The sequence below is a fragment of the Poecilia mexicana genome, unplaced genomic scaffold, assembly GCF_051168715.1.
Source record: "Poecilia mexicana isolate PSO_F unplaced genomic scaffold, ASM5116871v1 scaffold_8, whole genome shotgun sequence".
Classification (NCBI taxonomy): domain Eukaryota; kingdom Metazoa; phylum Chordata; class Actinopteri; order Cyprinodontiformes; family Poeciliidae; genus Poecilia; species Poecilia mexicana.
In genome coordinates this window covers 13,536,662-13,557,002 of record NW_028263377.1, presented here as the reverse complement: position 1 = coordinate 13,557,002, position 20,341 = coordinate 13,536,662, and the positions used below count along the sequence as shown (strand labels likewise).

General features: G+C 35.2%; 2 protein-coding genes across 2 annotated transcripts in view; both read left to right on the top strand.

Moving 5' to 3' along the window:
* Positions 1-1,908: 1,908 nt before the first annotated feature.
* Positions 1,909-13,500, top strand: LOC106910876 (GTPase IMAP family member 8-like). The gene is made up of 6 exons (XM_088008293.1): positions 1,909-1,981; positions 2,317-3,036; positions 10,007-10,726; positions 10,818-10,951; positions 11,072-11,723; positions 11,813-13,500. The coding sequence occupies exons 1-6, from the start codon at positions 1,951-1,953 to the stop codon at positions 11,998-12,000; spliced, it is 2,445 nt and encodes an 814-aa protein (XP_087864419.1). The 5' UTR covers positions 1,909-1,950; the 3' UTR covers positions 12,001-13,500.
* Positions 13,501-20,210: 6,710 nt separating this feature from the next.
* Positions 20,211-20,341, top strand: part of LOC106911543 (GTPase IMAP family member 8-like) — an 83,556-nt gene continuing 83,425 nt past the window's right edge. The window contains exon 1 of the mRNA XM_088008285.1: positions 20,211-20,324. Within this exon, the coding sequence (XP_087864411.1) occupies positions 20,294-20,324 (31 nt within the window). The 5' untranslated portion in view covers positions 20,211-20,293. The remainder of the gene's footprint in view (positions 20,325-20,341) is intronic.

The window sequence follows — 20,341 nt, the reverse complement described above, 5'->3', positions numbered from 1 at the left end:
AGACAGTCAGATTCAAATTCCAGCTGGCAGAGAATGTCTTGTTATAAATACATTTAATGGCCTTAAATCAGAAAATTAAATGTGTGAGTGCAGAAAAATTGTGTCTGAAAGCATTTTAGATGTTTATTCTGTCACTTTTTAAAATGATTTTGCTGTTCCTGTCAACACTTCATGATGTCTGTTGAGATGCTTGTTGTTCTATATTTTCCACCAGAGCAACAACCTGATGAGGTTTCTTTACTTTTCTTTCTGAACAGATCGTGCCTCTTTATCATCAATTGATCTCTTGATCATCAATCTAAAATGTTACATTTGTTTTATCAGGTATTATCTAGAGATCTGGTACATAAGACTTAATCCCTTCAAACATCCAAGTTTGCTGGACATCAGCTGTTGCCTTTTTCATTCCTTCATGTCTGGTGACTTTGTTCTCCAATTGTCTATATTAGCCATTTTGTCTGTCTTTGTGATTCTCCCATATATAAATATATGTCAAAAAACAAAAAGTTAAATACATAAGATTATTATTTGGTCATATATGTTTGCTTTTATTTATGTAAAATAAATGTGATATTGTTTTATTCTGATGCCTCAAAAAGAAGGGATGTGGATCTTAATGTTTGATCTGTTATTAATATTTATGTTCTGTTATTAATATTTATGTTCTGTTATTAATATTTATGTTCTGTTATTAATATTTATGTTATAGAGCAAGAACATTTTTAGCATCAACTTATTATTGTCCCTGTGAGGAAATTTGCCTTGCAGTCAGATGAAAAACATAAAACACACAATCATAAGAATAAGCAATTTATAAAGGTTGTTAAAACAGTAAATATATCTCAAGGGAAAACATCAGTATAAATACCCATTGAAACGTCGCACTAAAATAACAATCATATTCAATCACTTTTAATCAAAGAGCTTTTCCACCTGCTGGTTCTTGCTTTCTGCTGTCTGAAACTCTTTCCAGATGACAGCAGCTCAGATTCACAATTAAGTAATAAAAGGAAGGGAGAATGTATTTTTTGTTTTCTCCCTGTTGTTAAAAATGTTTTTGCTATATCAAGTAATTTAGTCCCAATAGTTTTGCTGGTCACTTCAATCAATTGTTTTGTTCCTTTTTGTCTCCTTTTGATAGATTGTCTAATAAGAAATTACATAAAACATGGCAGAGAAGAAGCATTAGGGCCTTTGAGTAGCAATAGCCCTGAGTCTAAAACTCTGATTTATGCTGCAAAAAAGTTCTAATATTTTCAGTGAGAATTTTAAATGGGTAAAGTCTAAAACTCAAAAATTTAAAGCAGCAAACTGATGTGAAAAAAATGACAGACTCAGAGTTTGAATAGAAAATTGATCAACAACTGAGTGACAGGAGCAGCTAAAATAGCAGAACCTCATGACAAAAAGACGAATAGTTTAGTCAACATAAAGAGTTGCTACTTCTTTAAATTGTTCATTTCAAATCACTTCTTAATGTTGCAGCATTAGACAGTCAAAATTCTTCCAATTATTTATGTACTTTTTCTTTGACCTACTGGTTTTTACAGTAATTCATTAAAACCTATTTGTTTATTGATTTAAGTTTCAGTTTTATTGCAAATCAGTTTTATAAATTGTAATGTAGTTGTTTTCATTTAATATTTTTTCTGTTGTATTTTTATTGTTTTAAACTTTGTCATGTGTTATAATGGTTGGTGTAAATTGTGAAGCACCTTGATCAATTGCTGTTTTAGATTTCCTACACAAAGAAATGTGATACTGACAGTTTAGGTTGTCAGAGTAGAAACGCAGTGATTCTAGTCCTCCAGTAGATGGCGAACTCTGACTATGTTTAACTTTATCAACCAACCGACAATCAAAACATCAACCTTTGCACTCTGCTTTAATTTACGAACAAGTTTTGTTGGAACAGACAAGTAGAGACGTCGACAGAGTGAATCTAACAAAATGGCTGCTTCAACTGACATTTGCAACTCAGGTTTGTGACGTTTTTATAAAACTTTCCGTAAATGTTGTCTATCTTGGAGTATTGTTTTATAAACTTTGATTTTAGTGGCTGAATATGTTGAATTTCAAGACTTTGACTTTATGTAAGAGATGGGAGTTGGACAAAATGTCTCCTCCTGCTTTTCTAGTTATTTTTGTTTAAGATTTATTTTAAATGTAATTGTGTGTATAAATGTTATTGATATTTTCTTTATTAGAAAAGTGTTCCAATAGGAATATACAGTTGACTTAGAATGTATATTTTGTGCTGGTATAAACAAAGTAGATGTTTCCGAACTGCATTCTAATGACCCCTTCTCCTTACAGCACAAAGTCATCCTGCTACAGAGTTGAGGATTGTGTTGATTGGAGGAAGATTTAATGACCGTCCCAGGGGTAAAAGTTCAGCTGGAAACTTCATCCTGGGTCAAAATGTTTTTGACACCAGCAGAAGAACAGCTCAGAGTGAAGCGAAGCAGCAGGAAGTGTTTGGCAGACGAGTCACGGTGGTTGATACTCCAGGATGGTGGTGGAAAGGGCCAAGAGAAGAAACTCCAAAACTGGATCAGATAGAAATCCAGAACAGTGTCCATCTGTGTCCCCCAGGACCTCATGTCTTTCTTCTGGTCATTCCCGTTGGTTCAAATGTATGTCAGGAATTCAAATCATCACTAAAGCAACATTTGGAGCTTTTCAATGCAGATGTTTTCAGTCACACCATCGTGGTGATCACTGCAGTCGATCCATATAGTGATGAAGTGATTGAATCCACTCTCAAAAGAATACCAGCTATGCACAGGATTCTTCAACAATGTGGAAACAGAAACCATTTTCTCAATATCAGGAACAGAGAAGATAGAGATCAAGTCAAGAAACTTTTAGAGAAAATTGAGACCCTGATTACAAACAATGGAGGCAGACACTATTGTGTTGACAGAAGTCAAGGAGAAACTCTGAGAAAAGAAATGAGAGATTTGACTGAAAGAGCCTCAAAAAGGTTTGATCAAGTCCAGAAACAAAGAAAGAAACTCAAGGAGCTGATTGAAGGTAGGTTATAAGCAGTGGTGGGAAGTGTACTTAAGTACAATTTTCGTGTATCTGTACTTTACTTAAGTAGATTTAATAATGGGTACTTTCTACTTTTACTCCACTACATTTTACAGTAAGTATCTGTACTTTCTACTTCACTACATTTCTACAAAACTGTCGCGTTACTCGTTACATCCAAGTCGCGTTGCTCTTTTTGTCCGTTAAAATGTGAAGTTCAGGGTCTTAAGGTGGCGCCGTAAAATCCGAGCAATAACATGACTTAGTGTCTGTTGTCAACCATCGCCTCCACCTTTACTCGCACGCGGAGCTCCAGACATGCGCAGTGGTTTCCTTTGAGCGGGAGAAGATGTCTGTCTGATCATCAGTCATATAATAGCGCTGCATAAACCATAAGATATGGCGACATGTAAAATAAGCAGCGCTTCGCTTTCACAGACGGTGGGGACTTTGTCCAACTTTTAGTGTCACTTCGAAGGAAAGCTTAAAGAAAGGTAAGATCTGTGGACGTGATGCTAGCAAAGCTAGCTGTACTGAGACACATATGTTGCATCTGCGATGAAAAAAAGTTGTCACTCATGCACTGAATTATTGTGTGGAGGTGTTGACTGAGGTGTCACAATATGGGACAACGCTGTGACCAAAATCTGCATTGATATGACATTCAGGAACAATCCGATTCTTCTGGACGGATCTTTACTGATTAAATTTATTTCAGCTCTAAGTATTTAATATCTAGGTGTTTGGATGTTTCAGATCAAATTGAGAAGCAATTTTGATAGCTAAAACTTAATTTTTTTGTGTCACGTAGCACAGGGTGGTGGTCTTGACTTGGTCTTGGGTAGGTGGTCTTGACTACAACTCTGCTACGTAGCTCCGAGTCCTCGGTTCCATGTCCTCCCCCATCCACCTTCTTTCCATTCCCTTTCTGTTGGATTTCTTTAAAAATAAATGCCACTAGTGGCAAAAAAAAGTTAATGCTATGTTGGGACCGGAGACAAATGTTTCCATCCCTGAAAATATGATGCATAGAATCACATATCTAAGTCTAAACTATGTTACAGAGAGTAAACATAATAAAAACATGCTTTATCTGTGGCATTGTTAATTAAAATGCCACATTTCTAATGTATTAAAATTAATTACGATTGGCTCACTTAATGATATTGTATTAGGGGTTAGGTAATGCATTCAACAAGTACTTTTACTTTTAATACTTAAGTATTTTTAAAAGCCAGTACTTCTTTACTTTTACTTAAATAAAATATTAATGTGGTACTTTTACTTGAGTACATTTTTGTCTGTTTATTTGTACTTTTACTTAAGTACATTTTTTGAGTACTTTCTCCTCCACTGGTTATAAGTTACTTTATTTCTAATAATTAACAGTATTCCTTATCCTGTAGATGTTTGTGGGTATCAGGTGTTAAGGAAGAATATGTCTAAAATAGGTTAACTTTGGAAAAAGTTGTCTCTCTCTCCTTCCTGTGATCCCAGGTCCTCTCGGCGGGCCACGTGTAGGCACAAGGAAAACAACAATGCGTGTGACGTCACAGAATTACAGAATTTAATCCAATAAGAAACAACTTATGAATTAACAACAAAACTGCAGAACAACAGAAACATACATTCATTACCTGAGACAAAAAAGATAAAAAGAAAAGGCAAAGACGCGTCTTTGGAGAGAGCTGGTGCAAAAAAAGGCAAAATAGTAGCAGCTATCTGACTCTTAGTCCCTACGCACGAACTTTTATAATGTAGGTGTGTCTTTCCTTTTTAATATATTCAATTAAGGCGTACCTCCGCTTGACCAACTGGAAGCTACCTTGGACACCCAGAAAAACTCAGAACTTCCCCTAATTTACTGCTGTGAACAAAGGCCATTTGCTCTTTTGTTTCACAAACGAAGAGGAGAGCCTCGTCCTGAACTCCTGCGGTTTTAAAACCATCTAAATAAAAGATATACAGAGAAAAGGATTTCACAGATATGTGTGAAAGCCGGAGTCTCTCCCGCTATCTCTCCCTACATAGATTCTCAGGAACAGACTTAAATTCTGTAATTAGTTTAAGGAAAGTTTATGTTGACAAACCCAGTTTTACTCCTCTGCACTCAGCACCCCAAAAGATTGAGTCCTGCCTTAAACCAAAAATAACACATAAAATCAACAGAACAAAATGAGGTACAATTCCTTTTTTCTAACCTATAAAACATAATATTCAATCCTAAGTATACAAGTTAACACAATCATTTTCCAAAACCCCATTTAGCATAAATCCTGAGTAATTTTCTAATACTAAACAAAACATTTTCATTTAATTCTAGCATTCAGAAATAATACAGTTTTCAAATCCATTTATCATCGTCTAAATTAATTCTACAACTAAATAATACAAGTTCCATCAGAGAATGCTATCTATAACTAAGAAAAATATCTTGTAAATTAAATGTTAGTGATTTAAAATGTTCACACAACCCAGATGTTCACAGAAGGATTCTGATCTTCCTGTGAACTCGCCAAGTTCCTGTTTCCCAAGGTAATTTAAATGATACTGGCCTCTACTTTCCTGCATATGTTAATCCATGGCCTCCTGTCCTATGTGTTACAACCACAGGCGTCCAAGGAGAAGCTCTACAGATCACCCCATTTTCCTTGGTACATTTGAATACTTATCCAGCCATAGTTTAATTTTAAATCACTAACAGAAACCTGTTCAAAGTTTAAAAATTTGTTCAAAAAGATTAATCTGTATTAAACACTAAAAATAATCATTTTTCTCAACACATGTCAACCAGAGTTTGGATGGCAAAACTTTAGATTTTGTTAGTACATCATTTAAATAACTATTTCACTACTGAAATACTTAGCAATACACAAACTACTAATTTAAGTTTGATTCCCTCAGTTGTACTGTGACTTTTATTGATTGTGTGTGTTCTTAGCCACACTGTAAAAAACATATTTAATCAATGGTAAAATACAGTACAAATAAGGTATTTAAAAGGTAAAATTCTGGCAGGCACAACTGCTGGTATTTTACCGTAAATTAGAGATGTTTTTTTTTGTTTGTTTGTTTTTTTCCCATTGCACTAAGGAGAGGTGTCATCAAATGCAAGAAGAAGACAACAAAAATTCTCAGTTGATCTGTGAAAAATATTTCCTTTCACTTCTGAGATGATTCCTCTGAGTGAAGAAATCAATCAATCAATCAAATTTTATTTGTATAGCACATTTCAGCAGCAAGGCATTTCAAGGTGCTTTACATAATTAAAAAACAAAATAAAAACAGCATGTGACATTGAATAAACAGTAAGAAAGAGAGAGGGATTTTGAAAAAAACAACATTTTTAAAAAAAAACTAAAAACATACTTTTGTTCCGGAATTTAAGCACCCGCCGTCGCCGGCTGTCGCCGGTCTCTGCCGTCCGTTTAACACGGCTATTATCCAGGCCCCGTCGCCTAACAGGTCAAGGTCTCCAACCTTGTAGCACCAGGCTCCGTCCACCTGTCACGCAAATTTTTGCACTAGGACTTCACCGTCCTACACGGATTTTTGTGCACTATTTTTACCTGTTAGAGTCTAGAATTTACAGGGTTTTTCTGTTACTTTTGTTAGGGAACTTAAATCTTAAATCTATCTCGTTAGATGACATTCACTTAAGATAATTTTATTTATTATAGCACATTTTCAGCAACAAGGCAATACAAAGTGCTTTACAGGAATTAAAAGGAAATACAAACAAAATAACAAACCAGAGCAAAAGAAGAAAAATAATCTAATGTTGATCTAAAGTATGTAAACTAGGGGCTCATACTCAGGGTTTCTAAGTTTCCTCTGGTCTAATTCCATTTCTGGGTTGGGAGAACAGGAGTCTGAAAAGTAGCCTAACAATGTTGTTCCAAAAGTGGTTCTCTGGGCTTCTGGTCTCTGCATCTAAATAGTGAGTACTAGTTTCTGAAAAAATAAGCTAAAGAGTGACTAATCTAATTCCTTTTCTGGCATACAAGTGAGTACTCCACAGTTTCTATATAATGATAGTAATCTAAAGATGAATCCAAAGTAAATAAATTCTAAGTTCTAATCCCTGTTCTCGTTTGCTACATAAGTATAAGTAAGTAATTCTCCTGTGGACTTCTGGGTTGCTATTGTCTGGACTTTCTAAGTATGGTCTAAATTTGTAAAAGTAATGAGTACTCCACGGTTTCTAAGTAATAATAAAACTAAATGTTCCTGTTCTGGAAGAATTTTTTCTGGATTCTAGGTTTGTTCTAATTCCTTTTCTGGGTTGTAATAATGATCTAAAATTAATCTAAGAAGTATAATCTAATTCAGGGGTGTCAAACTCATTTTGGTTTAGGGGCCGCATACAGCTTAATCTGATCTGCAGGGGGCCACACACAAGATTAAATAGAACCAATAAAAGTGGACTTGTTGTTGGTTTTTATATTAAACGAATTTCACTTTTACAAAATATATTATGAATAATCTCAGTTTTTAAGAAAGGTATCTGCAATTTCAACAATACTTTTACTCAGTTAAGCATTTATTTAAGTGCATTATGCATAAGAACTGATCTCAGTGATTGTACAATGTTGCAAAACATTTATTCACAGTTTTTGGAACTTAAAAACACTGTCCTGCATCACAAAATACAACAGACAAAAATTAAGAAAAGGTTTAAAATCAATTTTCAACATCTGGGAAGCAATTTCAACAAATTATCTGGCTTCACACATTTGATATCTTAAGTGTCAGCTGTTTTAAACAGACATTTGATTAAGTACATTTGTTGATGCATAAAATGCATACATATAGAAAAACATGCATACATAACATGTATGTATGTTAGCATGCGCGAAAAATATGAGGTTGCCAGGGTCAAAATAAAAAGCTGGTAAAGCATAGAATCCAACTTGTTTACAGAACCTGAAGCTCAGTGCTGCCATCTGCTGTTAGTTCCGCTGCAGTGTTGCATCATGTTGTGTGCTCTGAATAAAACACAGCGCCCCTCGTGGACAGTATAGGAACTGCAGATTTTCAATTAAACGAAGTGTATGTTTTTTCATGAATAATGATAATGCATTTAGCCCCCGGGCCGGACTAAATCGTTCGGCGGGCCGGTTCCGGCCCGCGGGCCGTACGTTTGACACCCCTGATCTAATTAGTGAGTACTCTACTGTTTCTAAAATATAAACTAAAGACTGGCTAAGAGTTTCTGGATTCCAAGTTTGTTCTAATTCGTTTTCTGGGTTCAAAGTGAGTGCTCCACAAATTCTAACAAAATACAAAATAAAGAAGAAAGGACAGATTAGGGTAAATGGCAACATTCAGATAAAACAAAGGGCAAAACAAAGACATGAGTGAAGGCGGTGACGTCACAGGCCCATGAAACCATGTTACTCAGCCTCCTGGCAGAAGTCCGATAAGATGTTGTTATCAAGGAATGTCCTTCGGAGCGCTCAGGTCCACAGCTGCATGGATAACAGGAAGGGGTGAAGTGGGAAGGAGCGTTATGTTTACGTATCTTCAAGGATATCGGAAATATGCAGCCCTTCCAAGGCAGCATGGGGAAAACCAATTCAGAAACAGAATGTCTTAGGTCGGGAAGATTATAAATTTGAATCTTCCCTAAAGCGCCTCCGATACATCTCAGTTCCCAATTATTCAGATTAGTTTGGTCGTTCCACTGAACTTAAACTAGCAACTTCTCCAAGATCGATTCCAACTCGTTAGTCAGTTTTGGAGTTCTCAGCTGGACTGCGAGTCTCGGCAACATTCCAAGTTCAAGATTCCAACTTGCGTCTCTGTCCACACCAACAGTCTGAGTGTTCGCTAGTTCGGCCAAGTCCGTCACAAATTTGTCGATAAGCCAGGAATCCGCAAGCTCAAAACAGCAGAAATCCTGTAATCATGAATAAATCCAGAGTGAATCCCGCTGGGTGTGTCCCCGCAGAACAAGAGGGCTCTCCTGTGCCCAGTCTTCTTGTCAAAAATTTGATCAATTGCATTGAGAGATCGGTTGACCAGATCTATAATTTATATATTTGGATGATGTGCAAAGAAAGGCTCCAAAAATATAGAAAAAGACAGGACAAAAATAGAGCAAGCAGGGCAGACAAGGGCAGGAAGGGAGCAGAGGAAAAAAGCGTCTGCCTTCACCGAGAGCAAATAGTACAGAAACACAACAAATTGTTCATTTGGATAAATTTTTTAAAAACTGGAATTTAGTGTTCAAAGTTTTACCTGAACACTGAATTCAGCAGAATTGAGATGCAATCAGAGTTTTCATTTGCTAGATCAGGAGTTTTCAACCTGCAGCTCAAGAGTCACAAGAGGCTCCTTGACTCTGTGGCTCAATTAATATTAACATTGTTTAGTATGAATATAAACAACAAACTAGAGCATTTAGTTTTGGGTTTTCTTTTTGTCTTTGTTGAAGGAAGTAAATGTTTCAGGATTCACATATGAGAAAATAAAACATAACAGCATTGCATTGTTGAAGTTTCTCTTTTAGAAAATGTTTTGAAAATTATTTGAAGAAAAGAAACATCAAATCAAACTTAAGAAACAAAACAATTTTATTTTCTCTTGGTAGAACACAACCAAAACTTTATGATTCCTTTCAGGGAAAGATTTTAGAAACAGAAATCTAACATAGAGCTAAAACAAAAAAATAGATGAAGTACCATGTAAAAAAAAAGCATTTTTACTTTAGTTTTAGAAAGCCTTTAACAATTCTCAATAAAATAAGACTATAATTAACTGGTGTAAATAACACAATTTATGCATTAGATTCACCTCCTGAGTATTTTTTTTTGGTCTTTCTCTTTTAACTGCGAATAATTAGCAGCTTTGCAATTGTTTAATTGGTCTATTTTCGTCAATGTGATGCTAAGTAAGGCTGAGTTGCAAACTTTTTTAAATAGAATAAACAAATTATTATTTTTTTTTTTCTGTTTTATTGGTTTAGGTGGAAAAGTCCCTCCAGACCATTTAAAAATAGTAATAATTTCAGGGCACTTGGCTGGCATAAGCTCAACAGGAAACACCATTCTAGGGAAAAATATGTTTAATGTTAATGATAAGGGTAACAGAAGAACAACCCACAGTGAAATCAGTCATGGTCTGGTTGAAGGAAGGCGGCTCACAGTGGTCGATTCTCCTGGTTGGTTCTGCATCAACACCCTTCAGGAAACCAGTGAGATGGATAAACTGGAAATAGAGAACAGTGTGAATCTGTGTCCTCCAGGACCACATGCTGTGCTGCTGGTTGTTCCTGTGATGATCAACGCTGATGAATCATGTCTGAGATCTGTTCAGGAACACATGAGTCTGTTTAGAGAAGAAATCTGGAAACACACACTTGTTCTATTTACATTTGGAGACTGGTTAGGAGTGAAGACTGTAGAGGAGCGAATAGAGAGTGATGAAGGCCTGCAGTGGATAGTGAACAAGTGTGAGAACAGGTATCATGTCCTGAACAACAAGGACCACAGTGATAAGACTCAGGTAAAGGAACTACTGGAGAAGATTGAAGAGATGTGGGCAGGAAATGAAAATCCTTACTATGAAGTGGAGCTGGACCGAGCAGCAGAGCTAGAAACCAAGAGAGAGACTGGAGACAAGATGGCCAGAAGGTTGAAGAAGATCAATGAGAGACGGTCAAGAGTCCTGAAAGAGCTGTTTGAAGGTAGGCAATAATTATTAACTAATTTATGATATAGTCTTGTCAAATAAATGTTTCAGGATCATGCTTACTATAATTTTTGTTTGTTTTACAGATGAGAAACATCCAATCACTGACATCAAGATTGTTCTTGTTGGCCAGAAATGTTCAGGGAAAAGTGTTGCTGGGAACATGATTCTGTTCAAGGATTGTTTTAGCCTGACTCCTCCCAGAGCTTGGTTGAAAAAGGTAACAACATGCTGTATAAGCAAAAAGCTCCCGTAAAGTTTAACACCCAGACATAGGTGTCCAGTGAGCAGAGTACATTAAAAGATAGATTTATTTGTGTTTATTTTTTCATCATTTCAGAACTACCAAGATCAGAAATCTGCAACATGTGTGAAACATGAAACAAACTTTAATGGAGTAAAAGTCTCAGTGGTTGAAACTCCAGGCTGGTTCTCAGACCCAACACCACCTGACTGGATCAAAGATGAAGTTCTCCACAGTGTCTCCATGTGTTCTCCTGGACCTCATGTTTTTCTCCTGCTTGTTCCCATCTGCAGATCTTTCACAGAGAAAGATCTCAAAGCTCTGCTGGAGATCATGAAGCCATTAACAGAGAGAGTGTGGAGACACTGCATGGTGGTTTTTACCAGGGGAGACTGGATCAATTACCTCCCTGTAGAGAATTACATCGTCAGAGAGGGAAAGGAGATCCAGGAGCTTCTGGAGAAATGTGGGAACAGATACCATGTTCTAAAAGACTGTGTTTCTGATTATCCTGGTCATATCAACAAACTATTACAAAAAATTATTAACATGATAAAACAAAACAAAGGATGCTTCACAGCAGAAGACGAATTTCAGAACTACTTTTTTTCTATACTTACGGGAGAGGAGTGGAAAAGAAGAGAACAGGAGATGGTAGAGCGAATGATGAAAGCTTTAGGAAAGGAACCAGAGGAACCAACAGAACCTCATGTGAGAACAGCAAAGAGCAAAGATACTGGTCCTTTTAGTAAGTTTTATAAAATAATAATAAATGTTTAGTTTACAGACTTTGTTAAACTATATTTCTCTTGAATAACACATCAATCTCTGTTTCAGTGAGCGGAGATGTTGCTTCAGGATATGGGAGCATTTCAGAGGAACAGAGACGACGAGGACATGACCAAGTAGCTGAATGGCTGAATAACAGAGTCACACCGTCTGAGATCAGCTCTGGGATCAGCAGCAGCATTTGTTCCTCAACCACTTACATGGAAAACTTGGAGGAAAATTCTGAAATCGATTAAAGTCAAGATTCAATTTCAGTGAAAGAACAAAGCACTAGCTTATCTTATTAGTTTCTAAATATCACCAAATATTTAAATAAGTATTTTTTTAGCTACTAAAAAAAAACTGATAGATACTGACACTAGAAGAGTAATCGTCAAAACTTTTCAAATTCTTTTCTGATATATAAACATTTTAGATATTTCAATAAATATTAACACTTAAATATTTTAATTAGTTTTCATTATGCTTATGTAGATCTCATACAACCTTCTTGTACATTGTTCGTTTAAAGGTTTATTTTGTTTTACTAATCCAGTGGTGGAGAGAAAATGTATTGAATAGTTGATTAAACAGTAAAATTATTACTTATTTACTCATGCATGGGCTACATCCTGTACACTTGCTTTTTTGGTTTGCACCTTTCATTAGGTTCTCAAGTAACCTTTTGGATTTATTAAAAAAAAAACTCATCCTGATGTGTTCTGCAAAACTTGAATATTAAGTTTCAGAAGTTTATTAGACTGCAATATTAATTCACTAAAGGGTTAAATGATTTGCATGAACTGGTTGTGAGATTAGCTTTAGAGCTAACACATTTCAGCCTGCTTGTGTTCAGAGTGAGTCTTTCTAACTAAACAATTTTTCAGGTTTGAATTTTTAAGCTTCAATTTTAAGGTTAGAATCACTGCTTAAAAATGCAATCACTGATAGTATAAGCATGTAAAAAAACAGATATCAAGAATATTCTTTGGTTTGATACAGCTCTTAAAACTGAAATTAAATTGCTAATTATTTGAGTGTTTGTTCTTAGGCAACTGAGTTATACAATTAACTATAAATTATAAAACAACAAAGGTGAAATAAACATCCTGAAAGTCAATTATTGACAATATCAATGTGCGTTTTTGAAGTGCAACAACCAAAATCCCTGCTAAGTAACTTCAGAGTACTAAAGCACTCTACATGTGAAAACCAGGTGTAACACTGAGTTCATCTGTCTGGGGTGAAACAGCCTCACTGATGTTGTTTTAGTTTATATTCAGATGTGAAACTTTTGACTTCCCTTTTACTCCTGCAGGCCAATATAGACTAAATTAAAATTCCAGCTGGTAGCGAATATCTCATAGTTAGTTGATGGTCTTGGATCACAGAATTAAAACTGTGGTAGTACAGGAGGATTGTGCTTGAACGTATTCTAGATAATTAGAATATACTCTTCTTGCCAATACCTCATAATGTCTCCCAATATTCTTGTTTCCAATTTCAGAAACAGAAAACCATTGTAGAGCTGGAGAAATTAGTATTTTCCAAAATGATTTAACTATTATGGCTGTTGTAATGTAAAAGACACAAGTAACTAAAAAGTATCTTAATCACAAAGTTTATGCAATAAATTCACCACTTGAGTATTTGTTGGCCTTTGTCTTACAGCTACCAATGCATAATAGCTGCTTCAGCTTTGAAAAATGTGATTTTCTCTTGTCATCTCTGTTTAAATAAACCTGAGTTGCAAACTTTTTTATTGTTTTGTTCAATTTATTTTGATGGTCTAGGTAGAAAAGTTCCACCAAATCATTTGAAAATATTGATTGCTGGAGGTTGATTGCCTGGCAAAAGCTCAACAGGAAACACTATTTTAGAAAGAAACACACACTTGTTCTGTTTACCTATGGAGACTGGCTGCACTCTAAAAAGTGTTTTGGACTGTCGTTCATCTAAAGGACTTTTCTACATTAATCTAACTGAATTAATTTGGTTTATTGACGACAACTTACTTTTTTGTGTTTAATTATTTTTAAATTTACAAATCTAACTAACTTAAATTAACTTAAAGAATCTTTTTACTTTGACTTTAGTTGAAACAATTGAGTTCAATGCCAGTTTCGTATTCAGTGTCTGACCAACTCAATTTACTAAGTGTTTATAACCTAATTCATTAAGTGTGTTTAACATGACAAGAATAAGTCACTCTTACTCAAATATTTTTTTTTCTAATGAATAAATCAAATCTCTTTGACTGATTCTACAGAAAGTCAACTAAATCGTTTAAGTTTTTCCAAACTAAAAAACTGAAATATCCAAAATTACATTATCACTCAAAATACAGCTAGAATTTAAATGTTTAACATGTTATTTTAGTTTTTTCAAAGAACCTGCACACTGAAAAATGAACATAGTAGAACCAACTTAATTGAATTGCTTCAATTGGTAACACGTAAATCAATTAAGTTTATCCAACTTAATTTATTAAATTGACAGAACTTGACAAATTTAAGTCAGTCTTACTCAAAGCATCTAGTTTAGTTCAAATAAAGAAATGAACTACTAAGGGATCTCTCTTTTAAAAGGGTTTTTGGCTCAGGCAGCCTTTATTTGAGAGCAGTAGACAGGAACGTGGGTAATGACAGAGGGGCCAGACATGCAGTGAAGGGGATCAGGCTGGAATCGAACCTGCGATGGACACATCAAGGACTAAGGTCTCCTAATGTGAGTTGTACCCATGAGGCATCTCACCTGCACCTCCAAAATGTGTATTTTTAGAGTACACTTCTTAGAGTGCACTCTAAAAAGTATTTGAAATAATAAAGTTCAACATCATGTTAATATCCTAAGTCTGATGTCATGACACAAGCTTCACCAGGAACAGATCCTGCATCAACCAGGGTGTTGTGGTGGCACAGAGGAAGAGCACAACTCGCATAAAGAGACCTTAGTCCTTGACGTGCCCATCGCAGGTTAGATTCCTGCCTGATGACCTTCACTGCATGTCTGCTCCCTCTGTCATTATCCACTTTCCTGCCTAACTACGCTCAAGTAAAGGCTGCCTGAGCCTAAAAACCCAGGTAAAAAATGAGATTCTTCTTTATTTGAAGTAAACTAAATAATTTGACTGACTTAAATCTGTCGAGTTAAACCAACTTAATGAATTCAGTTTAAAAAAAACATAATAAATTGAGTTGGATGAACTTAAAGTTGGATTGTCATGTAGAGGAACTCAACATGCTCCAATGCAACAGTATTATTTGCAAACCCTGGGATTTTTTTTTCTTTACAGGAAGCTAAAAGAGATGCAGTCACAGCAGGAAGTTGTAAATGCACAGTAAATGAGAAGTCAGTAACAGCTCTCACTTTGAAAACACCTGGTTTAGACTACCTAGTGTTATCTGAGTAGTCTACCAGTTGAGGGTCACCCCTTCCAGGTCACAGTCCAGGTCCTTCACCCCTTGTTTCAATAAAACAATATATATTCCAGAATAAAAAATACCCATATTAACTCATTCTCATCTGCCTTGCACCTCCTCTATCCATGCTGGTAAAGAACAACACAGACATGGCAACTTTCAAAGCCTACAGACTGATTTGAATTTTTCTGTGAAGGAGTGTCAAACAAGAGCTTCAGTGATTTCATGGTGATCTATCTTGGTTCTAATAGTTGGAAACATTTGATTTTTGTTTCGTAACAATTTTTTGAAACAGTGGAGGACTGCTTGAATGACATCTGCCCAGCTTTGGAAAAGAGTGAGGAAAATGTATCAAATCAGTGAGAAAGGGTTGACACATTTACAAGATGTGTTCAAATCTGCTGAGATAGTGATGATGAAAAATGAGTGGATCCTAGCTTTCCTAAGCAGGTCAAGGCAATCAAGAAAAACTAACTTATAAAAACTAATCTCTTCTTTGATTACAGACTTGAAATTAAATATTAATTCACCAAAAACACATGATTTTAAAACAAATCTTAGGTCCCTAACAAACTAAGTTACGGCCCTGCATCAAACACTGTTGGCTTCTGGCTGCACACCCTGGATGTCACAGACAAATTTATGAAGCTTTTCTGTCTAAAACCTGCAGAGTGCAGCTAATGAGCAGCAAACCTTCTGCAGGTGAAATCAGTTTCAGCAAGTGTTGTTTTAACACACTAAGTTAAAGTCCAACAAAGATTGCAAAGAATGACATGTCTGCTGAAGGTGACAGATGGTCGTAGTTTCATACGTCCATGACTCACTTGTTGACTGATTAACTCTTGTGTGATTGGTAAGAGCATTACCATATTTCACTTGTTTGTTTTGTTCACAAAAAGCATAACAACAGTTTATGAACAGCTTAAATGCAAAAATGTTTATGGTTGCTGTCCCACGGATTTAAACTTCAGCTATAAAAATTTATTTCACAGCATAATTGTAGAAAATAACATCCATCCAACCATCCATCCATTTTCTGTGCACCCTTGTACCTAGTGGGGTTTGGAGGGTTGCTGGTGCCCATCTCCAGCTGACGTTTCAGGCGAGAGGCGGGGTTCACCCTGGACATGTTGCCAGTCTGCAGAAAGTAACATAAAAGCAAATAAAAATATGAGCATAAAAAATAGGTTTCACTTCAAAATAAACTGTACGTCTGTGTCTGGAGCACTTTTGGTTAAAGCATGTTTTATCTACATTCAGTGAAGTTACCTGCAGTGGATAGAAAATACAGAAATTTTGCTCAAGTTAAAGTTGTGATACTTCATTATTTTACTCAGAGGTGAAAAGTGCAGTGCAGTAAAACTTCTCCTAAAGGTATATTATTTAAAAAGTTACTCAATAAAGGAGAATATTTAACTAATTACTACCAGGGCAATATTTTACGCAGTTTGGGATGTATAAAAATGAATGTAGGTCAAAGTTTGCGTAAATAAAAGAAAACTTTTTACCACCCATGAAAATGTGTAGCAGCCATGTCAACTTTTTCAGTGGAGAATAAACTACAAAGCAGTAAACTCACCTATGTACATTGAAAGAGAAATCATTCAGTGCTATTCAACTCATGTAGCAACAAACCCAATGTTGTTTTACATCATTTTAATCTTCTGTTTAAACTTAAACGATCAATCTAATCTACATTTAATTTCATACAGGTAACACACACACACACACACACACACACACACACACACACACACACACACACACACACCCCCACGCACACACACACACTCACACAAAATAGGAATAAAATTATAGGAAAATCTCAGTTGAATGTAAATAGTAATTTTTGTCACATATAGATGTAACTACGCATCGGTCTGAGTGCTGAAGCTCATAAAATGCATGTGTGAGGAACTTTGACTGTCAGTGATTAACTCTTAACAGGTCAGGATTCATGATTATTACATGACAACGTGTGTAGACAATCGGTACTACAGTTATTAAATGAATATTGTTGTGGAAAAATTATTATCAAAAGTCTGGTATGAAGACTGATAATAATCAAAACACAAGTTTATGAATAAAAGAAAAAAGAGGATCACGCTCTGTGCATCAGTGCACTTAATAGAGCAATTTGTCTCTATCTTTGTTGCAGAACTTTGTGGAAGGAAGTTGTGATTTCTGATACAGACCTGGAACAAACTGTAATAGTCAGTGAGGTTGAAAGGGTCAGAAGAGCTTATAAAACATGTTGTGACAGTAGTTTTCCACTGTATGCACAAAGCACAACATAAAACTTTCAATTACAGTACAAAGGTCAACGATAACAACCCCAACACATTTCTTTACAAAGCTCCCCTCTCTGTCATAAACTATAACTTGGAGAACTTTTCAGCTTCAATGTTTTCAGTCACACATTTCACTGCAGTCGCTCCATATTGTGATGAAAAGTTATAATCTAATATCAAAACAAGTTTGTGGTTTATTCCTGTTGGACTCCAATTTCACCAGGGAGCCAAATGAACTGCATCTCCCAGCATTCAAAGCGAGCACTGGATAAAAGTTTGACTAATCTGTTCTGACTTTTTATCCCAGATTGTTGTTTTTTTCTCTGTTTTTTCTTTTTTGCCGTGGCTCTAATCCTTTTCCGTTCACACATGTGAACTGAATCCATTCAAATGTGTAGAGATAAAATAAGTGCTAATTGTTGAAAGAATACCCACAAAAAGTCAGAATTCTGAGATTAAAGTCTGAATTATTATGTTTTTGGCCCTAATCCTCTTCCGTACCTCATGCACCACTTTTTCCAGATGTCCAAAAATACCCAGTTGTCCCTTCAGACTACAAAAAGCGCCCCCTTGTGTTATGGTGGACAGAGGAAACATTAAATGAAAAACAATGTTTATAGCCATTTAAAAAGTTTAAAGTTGAAACTATGAGATATAATAGATCAAAACAAACTAATAACAAATGAAGGTAAAAAAAAATAATTAAATTAAATAAATGTTTATTTACTGAACCAAATTTGGAGGGTAAATAATAAATAGTTGCTTGAACTGTATTCAAGAGTGAATCAACAATAACATCTATTTTTAATTTGTTATTGGTTACATAAGAGTCTTCTCCATCAATGCATAAGCTTCACACTGTATACTTTGCTTTAGTTATGCTTTGTACCTTCTGCTAGATTTTCATTTCGCCATATCAGAGTGTGTTGCTCAAATGCTTAAAACATTAATTTCTGGAAGTTACACGGCATTTAAATGTTAAACAGTAAAGTGTTTTTTTTTTTGTTTTGCTTTTTTAATGAAGCAGGAAGGAGGAGCTATTTCTTTACATTTAAGATGTTTCAATATTCTTGAGGTGGGACTTTGAGTGAGTTTTTCTAACTAGAGATTTTTCAGATTTTAGTCTTTTTGTGACACTTTTGACTTCCCATTTATTCCAGCAGGTCAATCCAGACAGTCAGGTTCAAATTCCAGCTAGCTGAGAATGTCTTGTTATAAATACATTTAATGGCCTTAAATCAGACCATTACATCTGTGTGAGTGCAGAAAAATTGTGTCTGAAAGCATTTTAGATGTTTATTCTGTCACAATTTCAAATCAATCAATCACATTTTATTTGTATAGCACATTTCAGCAGCAATAAATATGATGTTCTTGCCAACACCTCATAATGTCTCCTAATTTGCTTGTTGTTCTACATTTCCCAATAGAGCAACAACCTGATGAGGTTTCTAGACTTTTCTTTCTGACTTTGAACCAGATTGTGTCTCTTCATCATCAATTGATCTCTTGATTATCAATCTAGAAAGTTGCATTTGTTTTATCAGGTATTATCTAGAGATCTGGTACAAATACTCTACCCTTAAAACATCTAAGTTTGCTGGACATCAGCTGTTGCCTCTTTTCATTCCTTCATGTCTTGTAACTTTGTTCTCCAATTGTCTATATTAGCCATTTTGTCTGTCTTTGTGATTCTCCCATATATGTGTGTCTAAAATGAAAAATAAATAAGATTGCTTGGTCATATATGTTTGTTTTCATTTATTTTAAATAAATGTGATATTGTTTCTTTCTGATTCCTCATAAAGAAGGGATGTGGATCTTAATGTTTGATCTGTTATTAATATTTATGTTCTTCAGTATAAATACCCACTGAAACCATCGCACTAAAATAACAACAATCACATTCAATCACTTTAAATCAAAATGTCCTGAGTAATCAAAGAGCTTTTCCTTTTTGCTTTCAGCTGTCTGAAAATCTTTCTAGATGATGGCAGCTCAGACTCACCAGTATCAGAGGTGAGAATGTATTTTTCTTTTTCTACCTCTTGTTAAAAATGATTTTGCTGTATCAGGTAATTTAGTCCCAATAGTTTTGCTGGTCACTTCAGTCAATTGTTTCGGTCCTTTTTGTCTCCTTCTGATAGATTGTCTAATAAGAAATTATATAAAACATGGCAGAGAAGAAGCTGCTATTTCAAACATTAGGGTCTTTGAGTAGCAATAGCCCTGAGTCTAAAACTCTGATTTATGCTGCAAAAAAGTTCTAATATTATCAGTGAAAATTTTAAACTCTAAATTTTAAAACATTTAAAGCAGGAAACTGATGTGTAAAAAATGACACAGACTGTGAGAGTTTGAATAGAAATTTGATCAACAACAAAGTGACAGGAGCAGCTAAAGTAGCAGAACCTCACGATAAATAAATCATTTCGTCTACATAAAGAGTTGTTACTTTTCTTTCAGTTCAAATTTCAAATTGCTATGAAATGCTTCAGCAATGTAAATTCTTCTAATGAGTAAAAAAAATGTTTATTGATTTGTTAAGTTTCAGTTATATTGTTATATAGTTATTTTTATCTATTGTAATATAGTTTTTTCATTAATATTTTGTTTTGCAGTGGTTACTGTAAATTGTGAAGCACTTTAGTCAACTGATGTTTTAAATATCAGCGATGAAATGCAGTGATTCTATTCCTCCAGCAGATGGCGATCGCTGACCGTGTTTGACTTTATCACCCATCAACAACATCCACCTTTGCGCTCTTTACTTTCGATCAGGAACAGGTTTTGTGAGAACAAACAAGCAGAAACGTCGGAAAATTGAAGTTAATGAAATGGCTGCTTCAGCTGATATTTACAATTCAGGTTAGTTGTCTTTTTCA